This window comes from Mycetomoellerius zeteki, unplaced genomic scaffold (genome assembly GCF_001594055.1).
Source record: "Mycetomoellerius zeteki isolate Tzet28-1 unplaced genomic scaffold, Tzet1.0 scaffold61, whole genome shotgun sequence".
Taxonomy (NCBI): Eukaryota; Metazoa; Arthropoda; class Insecta; order Hymenoptera; family Formicidae; genus Mycetomoellerius; species Mycetomoellerius zeteki.
Window position 1 is genome coordinate 424,591 of NW_017257621.1, and position 23,047 is coordinate 447,637.

Here is a 23,047-nt window from a genome sequence, read left to right on the forward strand (position 1 = left end):
GTCCATTTAAGCAATAAACTATCATGCGCGTGATAAGACAATCTGGTGGTTAAGAAAAAAAGAGACACGTTTGACAATATTTGTAATCATACGAATATTTCAATCTTTAACACTACTTAAAAAATTTCATCAGTTTCGAGATAAATGTTAAGCAAGGTGCCCTTGACTGACCTCTAAAATAACGGTTCTCAATGCAAGACTTGCGCGCTCGCATTCGTGGACTTGCTCGTCTACTGATCGATATGTCGTCATCTATCCTCGGCAAACTGCCTAGTGACGATATTACATCTACAACGCCCTCCTTCCTGGTCTCTGGATAACTCATCAGTTCATCATCACATGGTACGCCAAGAACGTAACAGACACGTGCTGCCAAATGTGAAATAGTATAGCGGTCTCCCAGTTCAAGAAAATTGCTCAAACACTAAACTCTTTTTCGTAAAATAATATTTCTAATCAAAGATAATCACGATCTATGAAATAAATGTTATTCGGTGTTATATTCTATCAGCAATAGTTTTTGATAAACGTTTAATAACAATAATAATAATAATAATGCAGCCAAAATAATTGAATTATGTTTTATATTACATATTTGTCTGTATAAATTTATATTACATATTTGTCTGTATAAATTTATTGGTTATTTTGTAATAACCAATCAGTTAATTTCCGCCTTGTCTTTGACAATGTCGTAAAGTTGAGCACCCTCGTGTACAAGAGTTAGAGCGCACGCGCGCGATAAACACACAATCAGACTTTGAAACCGACAACGGCTGGCGTAGCCTTTCTCAGTCACACACCAACCATCAGGTGGATTATAACAGGCGTTCGTGCAGTTTCCACGTACGAATTGGTCCTCATTTACAATTAGGTGAGTTCACGTATCGCCTCGTTTTTACGACGGAAAAAATTGTGTATCCATGGTACGTGCCCTTTTACTCGTACCTCCCTAGGTATTGATCGTTTCGTATTGCCTCAAGGAATATCTGAAATTTTGTGCTTAACCTATCTATAACGACCTTTGACCTTGACTGACATTTCGTCGTCACTATTGTCGTACGCGACTTATCCGCTTGCTATTCAATGACAAATATCAATGACAAATATCGCTTTATATTACCATCAAAATTCTTATATTCTCTGTCATGGCTTCAAAATTATTATACGCGCTTGCCACACGTATGACCTACTCCCACTATACATGAGTATGTAAGAATAATTATTAAATAACATCTCTTTTAAAAGAAATCTCTTTTTTTTTTACAATGCAAATGTCTCGATAAATGTAGTCGAGTCCGAGCAATAAATTGGAGCAGTTTTCCTTACAAGTTCATTATTCCAGTTCATTATGTCAACTTCAATGGTTGAACATACATATATATTATATTACTATAATATAATCGTATATTAACAAATATATAACATCTGTACTCCAATAGAGGCAATATAGAAATATTTTATTATAAAGTAAACTGAAAATAACAAAATTATCGAAAAAATATATACAGTGAAAGTAAAAAGTATTCATATAAGGAAATCTGTTATAAAAAAAAGTCTTATTTGTAGAAAATAAACATTAATTAGCAATTTTATACAAAAAATGAATATATTCGATTTTAACATAACAAACGAGTTTTGCATGTATTTCTGATTTTAGAAGCTAAATTTCTTTTTGAACAGCCAAACAATACAATTTTTAATTTTTGTTTATTTTTCAGATGATATATTTTTTATAATTAATACACATCTTTTTAGTATATATAATTTTAAGTAAATATACAGTTTAAATAACATACAGTCTATTTTATTCTTTATGAATAAATTGTTAATTACCCAACAAGAAATGATCGTCAATTAAACGTCGAATCGACGTCAAATTGGTGTTGAAATCATCATATCTATATCGATTTGATATCAATTCAATAAATCATTTGTCGGCGGATGATATTTACTTTTTAAAAATAAAATTTTTTTTTTAATATTTTCTCTGTACGAATACTTTTTGCACTCACTGTACATATTTCGATAAAAAAAAATGCGTTTAATATTTGTAATCTACACTTATAAAATTATTCTTATATACAGGTTATTCTTATACAGGGTGTAACTGAAATAACGCCCACTAATCATATAGTGCTATTCCTAATAAAAAACTGAGACGAAAAGTCCTCTACTATTTTGCAATTTTCGCAATATTTTTTTTAGTTACCCAATGAGCAAAATGTCTAAAATCGATATACCATGGTATAAGACAGCTTTAAGATATCTTTAAGAGTTCTTTAAGAAAAATCCTCAAAATATTTCACAAAGAACATGGAAAGATATCTCAAAATTGTTTTATACATCGATTTTATCCGTAAATATAATGAAAATCTTAAAATGAATTTTAAGATTTTCATTATATTTATTAAAAAAGCGCATAGTGTACATACATAAAAATAAATGTAACTTTTCCATTATGTAAATTAGAGAAATAACTGTGCCTTAAAGAATTATAATAAGATCGAATATTATATCATAATATTACATAATAATGTAATATTATGTCATTTTTATTAAAGAGTCGGAAGAATTTTTCCACGTGCAGTTGTGTACGTACAGCATCAAGTACAGTAATACACACTGCACAATGTATCATGATAGGTAATAAGGTATGCTCGTATTCCGTTACATGATCAATAATTTAAAGCGCTCTCAATCTCGTCAACCTCCTCTCAGAAAATTTGGAAGATTCTTTTATTTTCGGAAATTTACCATTGGCTCAACACTAATCTATTTAGTAATTTATTAAACGTACTAATAATTTAAATATAAAACATTAAATCACAGAGGAAATATCTATCTAATTTAATAGATAAAACATTAAATTAGATTAATTTATTAAAAAGCTTCAGCAAATGCTAAAAGGCAAAATAAAAATTGGTTATTACTTACGAACTTTTAATTAATGTAAGTAAAATTATTATTAGTTTATTAATATTAATTACGCGATCATTACATGGAGTAAAATGTTTGGTTGAATTAACTGGGGTGGAAAAATATGAACGATCCAGAATTCGACTTAAATCTACTAGAATTCTAGTTGAGATAACCAACATTCAAAATTTCTTTGATGATTAAATCTACTAGAATTCTAATAGATTTAACCAAAAATGTAATAGATTTAATTAGAATTCTAAATCCTTCATTTTTCACCAGAATTCCAGTTAATTCAGCCAAATATTTTTCCCTGCGTATATATATATATATATATATATATGTACATACATATAAAAGTTATCTATAAACAAATATCGTTTGTGCAATCCGATGCCTATATGCGTGAACATACAGACAGTTATTTTGACAGACGACGAAATAGTATACAAATTATTAATATACAAATTATAATTAATAGTATACAAATTATTAGTGAAACACATGTACGCACGCATATATGTTAGACAGTATGTCGTATGTATGTATATATAGAAGCAAATACTCAACCGGAAATAATTGATTGTCAGTGTATACTGCCACATGCAGGAAAATGGTTGAATAGTTTGTATTTTACAAGACTAGTAAAAATATTCTGGCTATTTTCGCTGAACTTATGACAAACTTTACTTGGCTAAAAGTAACCCTACTAAAAAAAATTACGTCACAAAGTTATATAACGAAACCATGTAATTTAGACAAATAAATCGACTAACGAATTTAAAAAATCAGTACGTGATTTTTTAAAATCATGTAATTTGAAAAATTATACATGATATTAGAAATAATTTCATCCATAATGTGATTGTATAGTTATCGAATTTTAAAAAATTAAATGATAAAAATAGGAGCAAAAAACATCATCATGTGACTTTTCAAATTATGTAATTTTAAAAATCACGTATTGATTTAGAACAATTCATTATGTGATTTACTTGTCTTAATTACATGATTTCGTTATGTAACTTTATGACATAATTTTTCCAGTAGAGAAAAAATATCGGGGATATAAGAAAGTACATTACAATTATGGTAATCCAGTCAAGTGACTATTACCTTACAGTGTAAAGTAAATTATACTATATTCTCAAGATTGTAAGCACAAACATCTCTCAAGACTTAATTTATACATTTGTATTTTTTTTTACTGTGCAGTAAAGTAAATTTTGATAATGCTAAAGTAAAAAAATACTCGTCGATAAAGTAAATTCTATTGAGATGTATGATAAATTTATAGAGTTACTTTTGTGAAATGTATAAAGTACCTTACGATATAGATCGCTTATTTACCAGAAAAGTAAAGTAAATTTTACATAAGTAGGGGCCTTATATGGAGTTCTGTCAATTTCATAAAATTTACTAGAATTTTAATGTATATATTACTTTACATTTTTTTCTGTGTATACATTCTATCAAAATCATTTATCGTTTTTTGTTTATTATAATTTTTTACGTAAGAATACTCATTTTTGCCATGTTATAATAATATAATTACTACTACAATTACATACAACAATTATAAAATGTAATAGCATCAAAAAATTTCTGAAAATCTCTAAAAAGAAGAAGATAAACTTATACATAAAATGCATCACAAAGACGTTTATATTTTGAATTTTTCTACATATAATGGTAAAAAATTAATACACATTTTCTCCAATTCTGACAGTTGTAAACATCATTTATTTCATATCAGTAACGTGTGAGCTATTTCGAGTTTCACTAGAAAGTAGTTTGATAATTCATTCACCTCGCACTTTTCTTCAATAATTCTGCATGGCGACAGCTTTCATAAAAATACAGTTGGTCTAAATATATCGTATCGTTATGCAGTCTGGCGAGTTACCAACTTCTGTGTCTACATCGTGCATTTGTTTCGCGCTGATGATGCAATTTATGTCCGCATATGTGTGCACCACTTAAAGAAAAACTCTTAAATCTTTCCTTTCACTTTCTGAAGTTTGTCATGATGCAGAATTCATAAATAGATATACATTACAAATCTATTTTATTATCTAATATTTATAGAATGGATTTTATTGTCGACCTCAAGAGTGAGAATTGACTTCCTGGCTAAGGAGATGTTAAATTCAAACGTTTTTCTTAGCGAAATGAGATGAGATAAAGAGCTAATAACATAAAGAGAGACTCACCATGAGATCCACAATTTACAGAGATGTATAACAAAGATACATATATTCGTTGAATCAGTTCAATAAAAATTACATTTAGTAAAAAGTTTAGAGCAATAAAACTGAGAGCTTTCTCAGCATAAAATTCGTGATAGCAGTCGAATACACTTTACTCTTTGTAATGTCGTATTTCTTCGTGTTTGTTTTAGCCTTAAATTTTCATCTTTAGTTCTGCCGCATGATATATTCTAAGTTTTTTGAAATTATCAAGAATACAGTAATATTCAACACAGCGCTTATATACTTACGCATATAAATAATGCATTATAAATAATCTCAACAGAGTATTGAAATTACTCTCCATGCACATATAATAAAATTAACTAAATTATTTACTTAAAATAGCATATTATATCAATATATATTTTTTACTGTTCATCGTTATTTGTTATTATTTTTTATTGACTCTCTTCTTTTCGGCGATAAACATTGTTAATTTACGATTTAAAAATTAGAATTTTGAAGATCGACGGTCTTTTTTTTAAATTAAGGTTTTAATCTCACAAAAGAAAGAGAAAATATTAAAGTATATATTATTATACAGATATTAAAGTATTATAAATACATATAGAGAGAAATTTTCCTATGTGTGGTTGCATTAAATTGATTAAATCCTTCAATTTTACAAATAAAAAATGTACAAAGGTATATATGTGTATACATATATTATTTTCGATCAATCTAATCACTTCCCGCCAAGATGAATATCTCCAGCATTCAACTGTAGAATTTCTTCAGAATAAAATCATGATTGATTAAAACTTACAGACAATATTAACCGATAATGAATGAAGCGATTTAATGCCGCGAAAGATCCGTCAAGACTAGTACCGGTGGTAGAATTTCGACACGACGGCGGAGTTGCGATGTTGATGTTTCAGCCATCTCAGATCGTATGAGAATTCAAGATTCAGGGTGAGCAGGGGTTTATCGAAATGCGCGCTCACGTCACGCGCGGAGGACATCTGCGCGTGCTGCCTAAGCCTAGCTGCATTGCGGCTAGCTCATCCTCTCCTTCCTTGCCAATACGTACGACGATATGGAATACATATAATGGCCTTCCGCCACCCTCAAATATTCTCGCTTGCTCTCGCAAGCCTACCTCTCTTCGTTTCCCTGTCCTTGTGATCACAGTACTGCACTGCAGCCAGTATCCTAACAAGGTACACCCACTCTATATCTGCGCCAGAATTGGCGGGGATGCATCGAGGATGACTCGCGGCAGTAGCCTCAGTCGCGGTCGTTAGGCCGCACGTGAATTCATTCGTTGAGTAACGCGACGCAACGGGCGAGATGTAGTCGAGAGACATTGAACCGCGGGACCTATCGTCCCTTATACCTCGGTGCACTGTGTCCACGATACGCGCTTTATCTTCTCGTTATCTTATTCCCGATTTATTGAATTTTCTTTTTGAGTTCTCTCTCTCTCTCTCTCTCCCCCTCCTATTCCCCTCTCCTCTCCCCCTTTCTTTTTTTCTCGTAACGGTCAATAATTATTAAAGATTGCCCGCCGTTCTTATCATTGTAGTTGCGTTTCTCGTTGATGGGGGTGGAAAATATCGACGAATGATATAAACGCGTTCATCAGTTGTGACGTATAATTACGGTGCCTATACGTCCTTTATTTTAGAAAGCTGTCCTTTAGATTTATTTGTTTGTTCAAAACTCAATTTTGTCTTTTATTTTCCAATATTGTCCTTTACTATCCTTTATTTTGACATTACGGAAAATTCTTTTTTAGCGTTTCAACGTCTATACTATATACCATAATATTATATTAATGAGCAAATTTTTACGGAAAATATTTTACAGTTTCATACATAAATATAATATGTTTTTGTTAATTATATTTCTTAATTTTTTAAATTAAATTTATTCAAACTAGCGTTGTTTTTATTTTTTATTATTTCGAACTTTTTATTATTTCAGATCGAGGGTTTGTTCCAATACAATCGAACCAGTTTCAAACTATCAGAAAGCTGCGTATTATCTTAATTTGATTTTAGTGTGCAATAAAATTTTATGATGCACAAGATTCTTGACAATCTGTTGTTCCTGACAAACTAGCTGGTTTGAAAAGATGTAGGAACAAAGCCCTAAAATTTTCAGATTTGTTTTATTTTCTTCAAGAAAATATGGTCACCGTACGTATAATTATTACGATAGCATCATAATCGCAACGATCATCTTTTATGATTCCATTGCAACGTGAATATGCATCGCGTTTATTATTATATGGCAACATACTTAACTAACACCCTGTATATTGTTATGCCTTACGTAGTCCGCTGACAATTATTTGCAATTGACTTAGGTTTATACTTCGACATAATATATAATGTATAACGTACCTACCTACGTGAATTTTGTTAAATTCCATATATGACCTACGAAACGTTGCACAATCATTCTACGTAATTTATTATTTGAATACCGATAAAGTCGACGAATAAGTATGTGTATTGATATTAAATACACATATACGGAGAGAAATTTTTTTTTAATTTACCCTGAAAATATGGTACAATACAATATTTCAAAGATTTTTATCATGCACTTCAATAAAATTAATCAAACTTATTTTATATTTTATTATAATTTTATATTAATGAATGAGAGAAATTTATATAAAATTCTTCAAAATACAATCGAACGATAAGCGTTGTCTCAGGACTATCATATTTTCAGGATAAATTCTAAGAAAATTATTCCGTGTAGGAATAATAATTTTTTATCAAAGCGTTGCATGCAGTTACATCAGTTTCGTAAATTGCATGCTGCGTTAACTTGCGTAAATATGATAACTTTAATGACTTATTTTGTATCAACAAATGATCACAAGCAGTGATAAAAAGTAGATGTGTAACAGATCATTATACAACACAAAATAAAATAAAATAACAGTCTTATATATAGCACTATATAAGATATAAGATTTGATAAAACTTTGTTCTCATATAAACTATATATATATTTTTTTTGTTCAATTGGAGATTGGTGCATTTTCTTTTAATAAAATTGTGATCCGGAACTCATTAAGACTATCCTTATTTAGAATTTCAACGCATTTCCAGATCGTCATGGTTTTAATGAATTAAATGAACCTTTACTTGCAAAAAATTTGTTTTCTCTTCGCGGAGAAAAATAGCGGAACGTGAGAACTCTGTTGCTTCAATGCGTAGTCTGATTCCGGTCTTACAGATCACCGAGTAATCAAATTCTTTTTGGTGAATTGATGATTTTGGGGAGTTAGCAATATCAAATGACCTATATAAGTAGATATATTTTATTTATTATATTTTTAGAAGGGTGGAGAAGGGGGTTACGATTGTTAACAATTCAAGTTAATTTTGTGTGGTTTATTTCAATTTTCGATTGATTAGGATGCAGTTTGCTCAAAATATATTACGAGGATTCATAATTTTTACTAATTGTAAAAGCTTAACTCGACACAATTATATAATTGAATAATGAAGTATTCTTCGCATTTTGCAGAAAATGGTTGCGGAAAAGTATAGCAAACTTGAACCCGAGCTGAAAGAAGAATTACGCACGATCGCCCAGCAGATCGTGACACCTGGTAGGGGTATCCTGGCCGCTGATGAATCGACTACAACGATTGGCAAACGTTTTCAAGATATCAACGTCGAAAATACTGAGGAAAATCGCAGGGCTTACCGACAACTACTTTTCACTACAGCGAAAGTACGTTTAGATAATGATTAATAAAGAACTTGCATAAAAATTAACTTGTATAAACATTTAATTTATATAGGGTGTCCCATTTTAATGCCTCCCCCCCCCAAATAACTTTTTTATTTTTGATCTTAGAAAAAAATGTTTCAGACAAGCTGTATGACTTTGAGGGGGACATAAGATGGTGTCATTAATTTGACCTTAAATAGTTGCTTGAAAGCCACGTGAAGGTTTCAATTTCTTAAACGAAACCCCCTACTTTTTATTGCACATACTTGTGCAATCATCTCGAGAGCTTTCCAAAACACCATAATGAAATATCTTTTCGTTAAGTACTTGTTAAGTTATAAGGCAAGATCGGGACATGATCCGGCCGGTCAAGGTAAGATAAAAGCACGATCCGGTCGGATCTAATGACACCATCTTATGTCCCCCGGTAAATATCGACAATAGGGGACCCAACTCGGAAGATCATTCAGGATCATGACCTTGATAACATACGTCAAGGTCAAGGTCATTTGAGCTGAGTCCCCCTGTTGTCGATATTAACCGCAATTTTTTCTGTAAATTGCATAATTTCGTTGCAGTATCGAAAATACATGCTGCGTATAATACATTTGATATTTTTTCTTTTCAGGATGTCATCGGACAGCATATTTCTGGAGTGATCCTCTTCCACGAGACTCTCTATCAAAAGGCCGATGACGGTACGCCGTTCGTCGAGTTGCTGAAGCAACGCAACATCATCCCCGGTATTAAAGTCGATAAGGGCGTTGTTCCGCTTTTCGGCACGAATAACGAATGCACGACTCAGGGTCTCGACGACCTCCAGACGCGTTGTATTCAGTACAAAAAGGATGGATGTCATTTCGCTAAGTGGCGATGTGTGTTGAAGATCACGAAAGATACCCCGAGCAAACTCGCCATCATAGAGAACGCCAACGTGTTGGCCCGTTATGCTTCAATCTGTCAAAGCGCCAGAATCGTACCCATCGTAGAGCCTGAAATTCTTCCTGATGGTGATCATGATCTCGCCCGTTGTCAAGAAGTCACAGAAGAGGTTCTTGCGGCCGTTTACAAGGTATCGCAAGCTTCCGTTGAAAAAAAGAAGATTGTGAATTTTGCCCTTTACCCGAATTTATTATCAGATAATTAATATACGCTCCAATATGTATTTATTGTTAGGCACTCTCAGATCACCACGTATACCTCGAAGGAACGCTGCTAAAGCCTAACATGGTGACGCCAGGTCAAAGCTATTCAACGAGAGCGACTCCTCAGGAAATCGGTGCTGCTACGGTGACAGCGCTGTTACGTACCGTGCCACCAGCAGTACCTGGCATCACTTTTCTCAGCGGTGGTCAATCTGAAGAAGAGGCATCAGTCAATCTTGATGCCATTAATAAATACCCGGCGAAGAAACCTTGGGCATTAACTTTCAGTTATGGACGTGCTCTTCAGGCTTCTGTACTTCGTGCTTGGCAAGGCAAGACCGACAAGGTCGCTGCCGGACAAGAGGAGTTGCTTAAGAGAGCTAAGGTATGCAAAAATATACTACGAAATTAATAGATATTTAATTTATTCTTATTGCATGTGTAAACTTGAATTTGCTCCATCTCTATTCTCATTTTATTCGTTTTTTATTTACCTTTTGCATTTATACATAATTATTTACCAATTGTCTACCTTTGACCTCTGTTTTATTTTCTTAAGTGATGATTTGCTATTTTAACATTTAAGTTAAGAATTATTTTTACACTTTTACCTTATTTGTTGTATATACTCACTAGCTTTTCTTTTAGAAAAATAGTTTTGTAATTTTGTAGTTGTCGTGTTAATAGTCGCACTCGAAGCTACGCAAAGCTCCATACTTACGTTTGCATGTCTATGTAATGTGCGCTTGTTTAGGCAAACACTGCAGCCTGTCAAGGCAAATACATCGCCGGCAGCATTTCTAGCAAAGCCGCTGATATCTCTCTCTACGTCAAAGCTCACGCCTACTAAAAAAAATTATATTTTCCGCACAGTCCGTTTCTCGTGGCAGTAAGTACATAATAAACGATATGTACGTACGTATGTGTGTGTGTGTGTATTGGTTTTTTCGTGATCAATTCTTATTTTTAACTTTAAATAATCGTCATAGTAAATCGTCTTTTGTTCTCTTTATAGTACAATACGAAAATATACTTACTCCTAAAAAAAATGGTACACTAAAAATTTCGGTGAATGGCCAGACTCTGGTATAGGAACTCTAGACCACAATAAATGTGTCCTTTTCTACCTGAGCTTTATCTCCACTTCTTGAATGCACAGTCTAGAGATACTATATGGCTGCGTTTAGCAGAACATTTATTTTGCAACTGTTGGAAGTTTTCTTTGCACTGATTAAATTATACTTTTAGATCTAGAAGAATGATCCTATCTCAGCAGACAATCATAAAACGGTTGCACAACAGTTAAGTTTGCTAAATGCAGCCCATGTCTATGACATAAGCACATGTATTCAAAAACTATTTAACTGAAATATCTATTCAAATTTCTCATTATTTAATATTAATTGATGCGATTGCTATTAATGTCAATTATTTTTACAGAATTATTATAGAATTCTTCCTAAAATTCTTTTTCTGTTTGGAAGAATGATTCCATTTGTTTATTTGACATTTTCACAATTTTCTACAAGCTTTCTCAAGAAAGACATATCAATTGAGTGTGTCAATTATTATCGCAAGTACGTTTTCTGTTTTTCAATAGGCTAACAGTGAGTCGGCACTTGGCAAATACGCGGGTGGCGTGGCTGGTGCTGCGGGAGACACGACACTTTTCGTCGCTAATCACGCGTATTAGGTTGATCCATAAAGATATTCGATGCACTATTAGAAATATAAAATTACGCAGTTATTCAAAACACCTCGCAGGATCATCGTCATCGTTCCTTCTTTTGAAGTCGCGAAAACAAAAAGGATTCCTTTAAAGATGAACGAAGCATCTGAAGTTTCCAAGAAGATTGATCGTTCTTTTCTTGTTTTAACATAAATATTCTTAATTTAGCAATTGTTTCTTACGAATCGTAGATTTTTAATTGAGTTTTAACAAACAAATTTATGTTAATTTGTATCAATCGAATTAAATATTTTTTATTGATCCCACATTATATGTAATTAAATTCGCGATTCACAATCAGATATAATCAATAATTCGTAAATTGCATGTCAAATAAAATACCGATTGAAATTTTACCGAAACATTCTACAAATTCCCTATTCAACAGACAATTTAATAGATGATTTTATAACCAACGTATAAAATATCGAATTTAGAATTATTTTATAGCCTGGCTTACTGATTTCTGATTTGTTATCGATATTCTTGTCGCTGTTCACTTAGCGACTAACTTAACGAAATTCAATTTCACTGGCATTAGATGATCGATTAAATGAAGATCGAGGCATTGAGAGAACTCGAACAAATTTTGCGACACTCGATATTATGATACGTATTATTATTATAATATTCTATAATAGTACGATACAAAAGTAGATATTGTATATCTGTACACATATTTAAAAATGTCAATATAATATTCTTCGTGCATAAAATAAAACGAGTGTAAAAGATATCTAAACTAAAATAATTATTAAATGTTATTTGTTAGCGATTGTATCGAATATTATGAAATCATGCTATATTGTGTGTGTTATCTATACTTATATATACATATATATATATATACTACGTATATCTTACATAGATACTTAATCTATTGAGAATTATCTTGTATACATCGATGTTATATCTAAATATTTTGGATTTATTGTTGTAATCTAGGTCACCAAATACAACTGTGGAGGACAAAAAAGATTGTGCATGACTTTTATTTTGAAACTTCCTCTGAGGATATTATTTTGAAAAATTTCCGACTGATTAATTAAGTCTATAAATACATTCAGGACCGGTTGTTCCACCTTTTGATAATATTCAATGCGTAGTCTGAAGATTGAAAGATTGAAATTTGACCAATCAAAACAATAGGAACTAAAATTCCTTTGTCCTCACTGATCAAATTTTAATCTTCAATCTTCAATCTCAATCTTCAATGCGTAGTCTGATTCCGGTCTAATGCGGGGTCTACAATAGAAGTCGTAGCAGTCGTAGGGTCTTAAGTCGTAGAAAATTGACCAATCACAGTTGATTATTCTTCTCATATTCGACTGTGATTGGTCAATTTTCTACGACTTGAGATCTTACGACCGCTACGACTTCTATTGTAGACCCCGCATGAGGCCGGAATCAGACTACGCATTGAAGATTGAGATTGAAGATTGAAGATTAAAATTTAACCAGTGAGGATAAAGAAATTTTAGCTCCTATTGTTTTAATTGGTCAAATTTCAATCTTTCAATCTTCAATCTCAATATTCAATGCGTAGTCTGATTCCGGCCTTAGTTTTTCGTAGATATTCGTAGTGAGATATAGAGTGGCGTTGTTTGAGGAGGATTTCTAGGTTTTTTAAAGAAACAACGTCGCTCTAGTCCCACTACAAATATCTATGAAAAACTAATAATTTCTAAGATCTTCCCTCAATCTATGTAGTTTTTTGTAAAACATTTCCGCCAGAGATAAAATGTGTATAATACGAGCTTAATGTTAATACTTTTAAGCGAAATATAATAAAAATCACGCCCATGTAAGTAAACATACATATAATTGCAGAGATGAATATTTCTGATCGACAGTTTGTGGATATAGCACGATTATACGAACCAAAGATTTATCATCTGCAGTCTTGAAAAGTGGATCTGTGTATCCTCGGAAAAGTGGATCTTGCTATGTAGTTTGGCTCCACTTTGTCAGGGGGCAGTAGTGCGCGGCAGCATTTTACGGTTACAGGTTTTGAGCCATCATATCCTCTCTCAGGTTTCTCTCTGGTCTGTGAATGATTTCCTAACCTCAATAGTCGTCAACTTTAACGATCAATATCTCTGTTCCGGGGTCCGATCGCCACGTTTTTCTACAGGATTCTTTCGTTTTGAGTGAAAACGCGCATAATTTCATCAAAAAGTGAGATAGAGCTATTCTAAATAATTACCAAAGTTAGAATTAGAGATTTTATATCTTGAAAAGCAGTGGGCGAGTTCAAGACGGCAAAGCGGCTAGGCGTGCTTACCGAGCGATTGAATATGATTGGTTGGATCTATAAGTAACAACCAATTATGTTCATTTGCTTGGCGAGCAGGTTAGCCGCTTTGTCAACTTGAACGCGCCCAGTGATTCCTTTTACATCGAGCACTTGATACGCGTATTAACTAGTAACTTTCTATTAAATTATTTTAATTTCAGCAATGTATTTAAAGAATGATGTACTAAATTGATAGAATATGCATCAAAATGATTAATTAAATACACATATCATGTATATATTTACAAGTTTCGCCGAAATTAAGATAATTCAATAGAAAGTTACTAAGTTAGCGGCTACGTTTATATATACCTATATACACCGTGCATTTAGGCCGCGGCTTATACAATAGATGTTCTTGTTTATCTTGTAGGTTAAACAAAGACACTTATCGTATAGGTCGCGGACTAAGCGCACGGTGTAAACGTAGCCAATATCCGTATCAAGTGCACGATATAAACTAGGCAAGTGAAGATGTCATGTCACTTAACCTGATCCGTTCTGAGGCAGATCTATGTTAATAAGGACGTATCATATATTTAATCCGCATCAATTTGATACGCATACTAACCGATTTAATGGTGTAAAAGGGGTCAGATATCCAACAGAAATTGATGTACTATGAACCGACTGGATGATCTGCCAGGGCTCATGAAAGGCAGAAAACCATCTTTCATTGGAATGAACGGTACATTATTCTAGTTTTCTTTAACAGTATTCTATTCTAATCTAACTTTTTCAAATTATACAGCTGTAGTTTTTAATAAAGCTGACTTAAGACAAATGTTTAAAAATCACTTGACGTTAAATATTTTTATTTTAACCTATCTTTAACTTGTTAAGTTACATAATAATCAATTTTAAGTATGTATCTCGTCACATCACTACTAAATTAATTGATTAATTTTTCTCTTGATCTCACACATTTCAAAATTTAATATTTTATATAAATTTATATTGACAAAATTTTATATTTTAGGGGCTCCGGAGACAGATGATCAGCAGCGAGTACGATTTCAGGTTGAATTAGAGTTTGTACAATGTCTTGCCAATCCAAATTACTTAAATTGTAAGTAAGAATGATCCTTGCATTTTTTAGTTTTAAAAGAAAAATTTGTTTTATTTCTAATAAATATATTTCTAGTTTTGGCACAGCGTGGCTACTTCAAAGACACGACATTTATTAATTACCTTAAATATCTATTGTACTGGAAAGAACCGGAATATGCAAAATATTTAAAGTATCCTATGTGCTTGTATTTCCTGGATTTATTACAGTATGAGCACTTTAGAAGAGAAGTTGTGAATTCTCAATGTACAAAATTTATCGACGATCAGCAGATTCTGCTATGGCAACATTACACTAGACGTCGAACAAGACTTCTACAAACAGCTGCTGAGCAAACGCAACATACTAATTCTCAAAACAATGGTATCGTTCAACCTAAGGTTCCCTAAAGTTGTAATTTTATATTCGTTCCATATATTAATCCTCTACATCTGATGTTTTTTCCAATGTAAATAGTGCTTCTATAGAAGGATTAATTAACAGTTGTTGCTTGACTGTGATAATTCACAACTTTCTCACATTTTTACATTGAATCATATTCCTTTCGTATATAAATATGAGTAAATTATTTATTAAAGAAATTATTAAAAGAATTTGCTTCAGTTCATTTTTTTCCTAATCAGTTTTATTACATTACAATTGTTATATATGTGTATATGTTAATATGCCTAATAATAGTATTACATCTTTGTATGCGCTATGAAAATGTATTCTTTAAACGATCAGTTGCATATCGAATCAGTTTAAATAAATTTCTCGGACTGGCATTTGTTAAATATCCACTGGCATGTTCGGATTCCCATCTGAGTGCTCCCTGGATGTCATGTCATTCCAACTTGTTTAACTTTCGATAAACAACAAGGATGGAGTGATATCTGATTAGCACTTGGGTGGAAATCTGAATGTAGCCCAAAGATTCATTTTGTGTGAGAAGTTTCATTTTGTGTGAATATGATTGGCTCAACGATTGTTGTTTCATAGAAGCGCTTTATGTTTATTAAATATTGTTTTATGAGTGAATAATTTGCGTAAGGATCTCGTAAGACTAAAGCGGATTAAAGATGTTCATTAAATACGATAATTTTAGTATAAATCATTTCATTTTGTAAATTATTCGGTATTTTTATTTTCCGTAAAATTCACCAAAATCCCATTGCCAGCATCTACCCAATTCTCTGAAAAGAGTTTCTGTCTTAAAATTTGTCTTTCTGTCAAATCCTCTTCCTTCACATCACTTTCGGTATTGATATCATCACTCTTGCAATTATTCTCGTCGATTATATTCTCCATATCCATCACTTGATCAGGTAAAATTTTATTCAGTGTCTCTGGTAAAATTAAAACCAATACACCGGAGACGAGGCATAACATTCCAACGATTAGTAACGGCATCGGAAGTGATACATGTCTCTAATAAAAAAAGTTATTTGCATTTCTAATGACTGTATGACTCTTGATTAGCCAATTCTTGATTCGTCGGAGAATAGTATAAATTGAAATATCTCGCACTTTAAAGAAACTGCAGATATAAATAGAAAATTTCTTAAACAAGAAAAATGGATACGTACTAATAAAAGTAAATGCAGTATGGTTAGGCTGCCGATTTCTGCGGACATCACACATAAACCTAAGCAGCGACCTCGTATCACTGTTGGGAATATTTCAACAGTATACAAATAGACAATAGAAAGGGTACTCGTGACAGTCACTTTGCCAAACAGTAACATTGTCGTCTTTGCGATATCTGAAATAAAAACATTAAAAACCATACATGTGTCACACACAAAACAAAAACATCTACAATATATATATATATTATATATATGCTCTAAAATTTAGTAAAATTTACTAAAATATTATGACTGTAAATGTGCTACAATAGAAAAAGTTATATCTCTTTTATGTACCGATCCATGGTGCAATGGCAGTGGTTAAAATAAAGAAAGCCGCAATTAAAATACAAACAATGCCATTGAGAAATTGATATGTGCATATTGGCAGTCGTCTACCGTATCTAGATAATACAAAATATACAAATGTATTCGTCGCCATTTCAAGAGCTGCACTCAGGGCGAACATGATGTGCCTGTTAATCGGAAAACTCGGTGCCAGATCATCAAGTATGTTGCACGCTATTGTAGACGTCCACCTTAAATAAAAAATCATAAAGTCATAATTTTAAAAATATTAAAAACTTTGTATTATTTTATTCGAAGAATAAAAATAAACGAAAATGCAAAGGAAAGAAATCATTTTTTTTTAATTTTACCATTGACAAATCATTATAGCACCGTATTTTCTTAATATCGATGATTCAATTGCATTTTTCAATGTTGAGCTTATCTTGTTTGCAGCTTGTTTTGTGACGTTACTACCCGTTTTCTCTTCATTTTTGCTCGTTTTATCTTTCTTTATTTTACACAAAATTACTTCCTCTGTGTTTTTCGGAGAAATCTTTTGATCGTATTTCGATGGTGTAATCATCTTTGACTCTCGATCGCACTTTGAATTCGAAGGCAAATGCTGCTTGTTAAAATTTTCCGCTGAACTTGGCGTCTCTCGGCATAATTCTACGTTGAAAAATTTGTTTTTCAAGTTGATCGAATTGGCTTCCAAGGTTTTTCCTAAAGTAAATTTTTTAATATTAAATATTCGATTTTATATACAGGGTGAGTAAAAAATCCCGGACCGGTGAAATATCTCGAAAACTTAGCATTTCCGAAAGAAATGTTTCCTACAAAAGTCGTATGGTTTTAAATGATCCTATACTATCTTACATATACGGTCTAAAAATAAAGATTCTTAATATTATTTAAATGATCTATTCACTGAGCTGATCAGTTTTGGGTGGCGTCGCCAAGGTCAGATCAAGGTTACATCGATTTTTTTTAAATAGCACACCCTATCTTTGATTCCAGAATCTAATAGCTGCTGTCATGAGCTTTTCAAAACACTACAACAAAGTTATTTTTCATAAAGTACTTTTCGAGTTATAAGGCTTGAAAGTTACAGTACCGTCGGCATTAGCATTACGCTTGACTCAACTATTAAATTTATGAAAAATTAATAAAAATGGAACGAAGGCCATAATCAAATACGGCTTAAATTCTTTGTATTTCTACTAAGAATATTGGAGAATTTTTTTTAAAATGCCGATCTTGACGAAATCAACTTTGTTTATTTCAATCAGATTTTTCGAGTAAAAACAAAAACTTTAAATTTTTTTCATATTTTTTTCTTAATAGAGAATTTCAATACGAACAATTTGATGTGGTTATTTTATGTTTTTCAATAATTTAAACAAAAGTTATGTTCAACTAAACGTTTACGAAATAAAATAAATTCAAAAGATTAAAAAATTTATATCTAGGAAACTAATGAAGATAAAAATCTAAAAAAATAATTGAATACATGTTTTAATAGGAGGAATATATTAAAAAATCGACAGAGGTCGGTGATGAAGGCCGTCAATTTAGCGTGGAATGCCCCATATATATACATATATATATATATATATATACAACATATACTATGTGTTTATTATTTGTACCTATAATTTTTTGTTCAGTTAGTTCCGACTTGTTTAACAGATTCGTAATTTCTTCTTGCTGATTTTCATCAGCCCTTGTTTCCTCAAATTCGATGCTGATGACACGCGACTTTCTCTTCGGTTTTATCGGCATTGAGTTACTTTTCACGCATGCTTCATGCATAAGAATATTCTTCGTTCGTAATCTAATGCAACAGCTGTTATATATTGCGATTCTTTCAAGCGCCATATCAGCTTCTGTTGATTTTTCTTTAGCCAGCAGCCATCTCGGCGATTCCGGTATAATCCTGTTACATACGATGTAATGTGAGAAGAAATTTTTTTATGTATTTATTTAATATCAAATCACATAAATGTAACATTTGAAAGATTTCAAAAATTTCGGACGATTTTAAAGTATCTTGAAGATTTTCTGTTTTTGTGTTAATTGTAAGTTGTTCTCCCCCCCATCCTCTTTACTTTTCCTTACCAAATATACAGCACAGTGATCGCAGTGGGTACGGAAACAGCCAATTGCAAAATTCGCCAATCAGGAATCACGTAGCTGAGTATTGCGAGCAGTACGAGACCTATCGACCAGAAAATCTGCATAATCAATGCGACGAGAGTGCGAGATCGCGCTGGAAATAATTCCAGGGAGAGAATATATGTGGAATTCTGCAAGCCCTGAACGAATACTCCTTGAAGACTACGTAACACCAGAAACGCAGGATAGCTCTAAAGTCGCAAATTTTACTCTCCTTTAACATTTCTAATTTTAGTTCTTATACATTACGACTAAGGATGCACCGGATATACGGAAAATATCCGGAAAGAATCTGATATTATCCAGTACTTTTTTATTATCCAGTCGGATAGCCGGACATCACTAGTATCCGACTGAATATTATATTCGACTATATACTACATCCGACTGTATCGGTAATACAATTACCAATTAAAATTTTATATTGAAAATTTGCGTCATTGATGCATAATTCTATTCTTTTCAGCTGAGTTTCTTTTACAGTTCATCTTTTCTCTTTTTCTTTTCACGTTGAAGAGATAAAAGGTCTGTTCTTTTTCGAAGAATTCTGACCTAGTACTGAACTAACATAGTGCAATGAGTTAGAGTGAAACAAACTATACCTGTTTCACTTTAACTTATTACATTAGTGTACACTGATTCAAAACTTGAGATGGAAATGAACAAGCCTAATGAAAATTATCAACGCTATTTTTCTCACCGCTTTCCTTTTTTTAGAATTTTGAGGAATTTGTACTAGATATCCGGAAAATATCCGGTGTCACATTCTTTTCAGATATCCGATATTTGGTATTTGATAATTTTACAATCTGGTGCATCCACAATTAGAACAAGTAAATTAGACAACTTATGAAATGTTTTTTTTGCTCGAGTATCAAACCCACATCTCGATTAAGATAATTCATGAATGAAAAGAATTAATAAAGAATTATCAATCGTAATTTTTTTCATTGCGAAAAATTGAATGCAATAATACTAAAACATATAATAATAATATGGCTCAATAAATTTAAAAAAACGTAATAAAGAAAAATGGCTCGCAGTCCTTTTCCTTTATTGCTTTCAATAATACTAAACCACTTTTATAAAAATATAGAATAATTAATGTAAATTTAATTTTTTCATCTTTCAAATAAATTTTGTCATTTTTCCAGAAATATAATGATTAAATTCTCAACTTATCGTATGCTATTTTTAATATCTTGATAAGTTTTTACCTGCACAATATAGAGTGCGACCGCCATTGTGCCTTGCATATAAAGACATATCGCTTGGACCGGGAGTCTACCAATACGATCAATTAAAAATCCGGTGATCCATGCACCCAGAAGCACTCCTATGTAATAAACAGTCGGTCCAAGAGAAGATAGATATCGTTTCTCGCATACTAAACCCCATTCAGTAACTACGCTGTTCTCCATAAACTCCGTCTCGAAGTGATATTCGCCGGAACAGGACGTAAACACTTCTGGCGATGCAAAGGTAAAATTGGCAAACATCGATGAATTTTCCATGAGTTGACAACCATAGCTTTTATTCGTTGAATCTTTCATCTAGGATATATACAAAAAAATTTATTTACGATATCAAATTATTGCATTCTAAAGGGTAAGAAACTATTCCTTAAATTTTTATATTTTTTTCTTAATAATTTATATTTAGATGTGAAACTAGTATAATAATCGAGAACAAAAATAAGTTCTAAATAGATTTAAAATTTTTACTACATAATATATTAAAGCCCAGTTCCACAACTCACGGTTAACTCTTAACCGAGGTTCAACTTGTTTCTCATCTCTTTTCAATTCTAAAATTGGAAAGAGACAATGAATAAGTTGAACCTCGATTAAGAGTTAACCGTGAATTGTGGAATTGGACCTAAGTGATTTTATAAGTTCCTAAGGTCAAATTTAAATGGCACTGAAATATAAACGTGTAATTTTTTAAATAATCTTTTGATCTATTTTTTTATGTTTATAATGTCCAACTTACATTAAACGTACTTACATATATATACATACTACTTGTATACAGGGTGTCCCATTTTAAATAATGCATTAAGATTTCTCGAAAACTATAGTAGATATGGAAAAATGTTTCATACAAAAATTGGTTCGGAGGGAAAGAAAGTACCATTGATTTGACCTTGGGCATCGCCAAGGCCAGGTCAAGGTCACATCGATTTTTTTTAAATGAAACCCCCTATTTTTCATTATATATTCTTATAGCTTACTTCGAGAGCGTTTCAAAACACTATAATAAAATATTTTTTCATTAAGTATTTTTCGAGTTATAAGGCTCGAAAGTTACAGTACAACCGGCATTAGCATTACGCAAGGTGTCCGATTGATGGCTAAAATCTCTTGAACGTTGTTCAGGATTATGTCCTGGATACAAACTGCAGAGAGCTATATTTAAATATTTGTTCTGCCAAATTCTTTGATTACGTGCAAAAACGCTTCGAATGAGCATAATTTCATCGAAATTGAAGGTGAGGGGCGCCTTCTTAAAAATTATTATGGTTTTAACCTGGGAAAAACTGCAAGTAAAACCAGTTATAACCAGTGTGATTTAATATAAAAAAAACCCGGATTTTTACCAGCCCTGACCTATATATATATTTCACTGAATTAAAATAACAGCTTTGATTTATATCACAGAATAAAAATTTTGTATTTCTTTCGAGCTCCTTTTACACTCTATCTTACCTGACAATAAAATTTTGGCGTGTAATTATGAAAAACCGGCAACGCGTGACTCATGGCGACGATGACATAGTTTATTCCGAGTAGCAACACTAACACCATTTGAAAGCAGCCCACTTTAGCTTCTTCCGCATTCATCGTGAGTAACAATCTCTCCACATCAACCCCTGATAACCGAACGACCGAAATTCTGCTTGTCAAAAGTGCGACATGCACCGCAGTTTAAAGTTTCTTATAATCACATTTATTTATTTCTTTACAAAGATTGGAATAAGCGATTTTAAAAGAAAAGCTAGCCCCCTCGTTTGTATTAAATATTCTGTTTGTGACATATTGGAGAAATTAAAGTGTTGTTCTAATACATAACATGCAAAGTTAATAATTTATATCAGAAAAATAATTTAAGAATTATTACTTAATTCATAAAAATTTGAGAGTAAATAGTTTAAGAAATTGTTCGTTTATATAAAACGGAGCGTCGAGCAGAATACGACACGAAGTTCAAACAAAGTGCCATGCACGAAGGTAAAGCGTGCACTGACAGAGAGAGGATCGGTTAGGAGCCATCTCTCTTGCAGAATGCGATGCGTGAAAGAGGAACCTGAATGGCGGTTGAATCAGAGGAGGACAACGTACGGTCTATTGTTCCAATACCTGACAATATGTGTGTATATCGACATGTAATATGTATATGAGAAGCAAACGATCTTCTGCCAATAACAATCAATATTTTACGACTGGCGTAATCATTGCTACTGGCGGATTCCTTTAATCGTCTCTAGCTTATTGTACTATTGTAAATTGTATTTAATGCAAAATATGCTCAAAATAGAAAGAGAGAGAGAGAGAGAGGGAGAGAGTGGGAGAAAGGAAGAGCAAGCAAGAAAGGAAAACGATAACGGATTACTGATTTTTCAATTTCCAAGCTGGAGTCAGATGGAAGACATGAGATGACGCGTTTGCGCTAATTGTAAATGATTGCACGGTGAATTTCTATTCGTTGATTTACGCGGTCAATTGAAATTGAAGACTCAACGTAAAAATGTTGTAAGCGCGCGCACAATATGTGCTAACAATACGTGCTAACAATATGAATTTCAGCATGAACCAATTTCTCAAATGATATTTGTTCCTATAGAATGTGTATGGAA

At 32.3% G+C, this 23,047-nt stretch overlaps 3 protein-coding genes across 4 annotated transcripts; 2 read left to right on the plus strand and 1 right to left on the minus strand.

Moving 5' to 3' along the window:
* Positions 1-761: 761 nt before the first annotated feature.
* On the plus strand, positions 762-11,978 carry Ald1 (fructose-bisphosphate aldolase). Of its 2 annotated transcripts, XM_018456883.1 has the most exons (6): positions 762-874; positions 8,667-8,876; positions 9,505-9,948; positions 10,053-10,406; positions 10,776-10,910; positions 11,622-11,700. In XM_018456883.1, exons 2-5 carry the CDS (start codon positions 8,670-8,672, stop codon positions 10,869-10,871), a joined length of 1,101 nt encoding a protein of 366 aa, XP_018312385.1. In that variant the 5' UTR covers positions 762-874; positions 8,667-8,669; the 3' UTR covers positions 10,872-10,910; positions 11,622-11,700. The 2 variants fall into 2 exon arrangements, with proteins under 2 accessions (XP_018312385.1, XP_018312386.1); XM_018456884.1 differs by lacking the exon at positions 10,776-10,910 and having other exon boundaries at positions 11,622-11,978.
* Positions 11,979-13,690: 1,712 nt separating this feature from the next.
* MED31 (mediator complex subunit 31) lies at positions 13,691-15,620 on the plus strand. The gene is made up of 4 exons (XM_018456821.1): positions 13,691-13,928; positions 14,637-14,734; positions 15,026-15,115; positions 15,191-15,620. The coding sequence occupies exons 2-4, from the start codon at positions 14,668-14,670 to the stop codon at positions 15,502-15,504; spliced, it is 471 nt and encodes a 156-aa protein (XP_018312323.1). The 5' UTR covers positions 13,691-13,928; positions 14,637-14,667; the 3' UTR covers positions 15,505-15,620.
* A 93-nt stretch (positions 15,621-15,713) lies between these two features.
* LOC108728317 (organic cation transporter protein) lies at positions 15,714-22,034 on the minus strand. Its single transcript, XM_018456808.1, has 8 exons — positions 21,900-22,034; positions 20,409-20,744; positions 19,135-19,382; positions 18,666-18,952; positions 17,385-17,739; positions 17,023-17,264; positions 16,684-16,859; positions 15,714-16,525 (listed from the first exon to the last, which is right to left on the minus strand). Exons 1-8 carry the CDS (start codon positions 22,032-22,034, stop codon positions 16,226-16,228), a joined length of 2,079 nt encoding a protein of 692 aa, XP_018312310.1. The 3' UTR covers positions 15,714-16,225.
* Positions 22,035-23,047: the final 1,013 nt, after the last annotated feature.

What these genes read in the sequence shown, in the direction of transcription:
- Ald1 (XM_018456883.1), top strand. Translation starts at nt 8,670, where the DNA reads ATGGTTGCGGAAAAGTATAGCAAACTTGAACCCGAGCTGAAAGAAGAA. An exon ending in TTCTTGCGGCCGTTTACAAG is followed by an intron (nt 9,949 to 10,052) that starts GTATCGCAAGCT and finishes ATTTATTGTTAG; the next exon opens with GCACTCTCAGATCACCACGT. An exon ending in AGTTGCTTAAGAGAGCTAAG is followed by an intron (nt 10,407 to 10,775) that starts GTATGCAAAAAT and finishes GCGCTTGTTTAG; the next exon opens with GCAAACACTGCAGCCTGTCA.
- LOC108728317 (XM_018456808.1), bottom strand. Translation starts at nt 22,034, where the DNA reads ATGAATGCGGAAGAAGCTAAAGTGGGCTGCTTTCAAATGGTGTTAGTG. An exon ending in ATCACTGTGCTGTATATTTG is followed by an intron (nt 18,953 to 19,134) that starts GTAAGGAAAAGT and finishes CGTATGTAACAG; the next exon opens with GATTATACCGGAATCGCCGA. An exon ending in AACTGAACAAAAAATTATAG is followed by an intron (nt 17,740 to 18,665) that starts GTACAAATAATA and finishes AATTTACTTTAG; the next exon opens with GAAAAACCTTGGAAGCCAAT.
- MED31 (XM_018456821.1), top strand. Translation starts at nt 14,668, where the DNA reads ATGAACCGACTGGATGATCTGCCAGGGCTCATGAAAGGCAGAAAACCA. An exon ending in ATCTTTCATTGGAATGAACG is followed by an intron (nt 14,735 to 15,025) that starts GTACATTATTCT and finishes TTTATATTTTAG; the next exon opens with GGGCTCCGGAGACAGATGAT. An exon ending in CAATCCAAATTACTTAAATT is followed by an intron (nt 15,116 to 15,190) that starts GTAAGTAAGAAT and finishes ATATATTTCTAG; the next exon opens with TTTTGGCACAGCGTGGCTAC.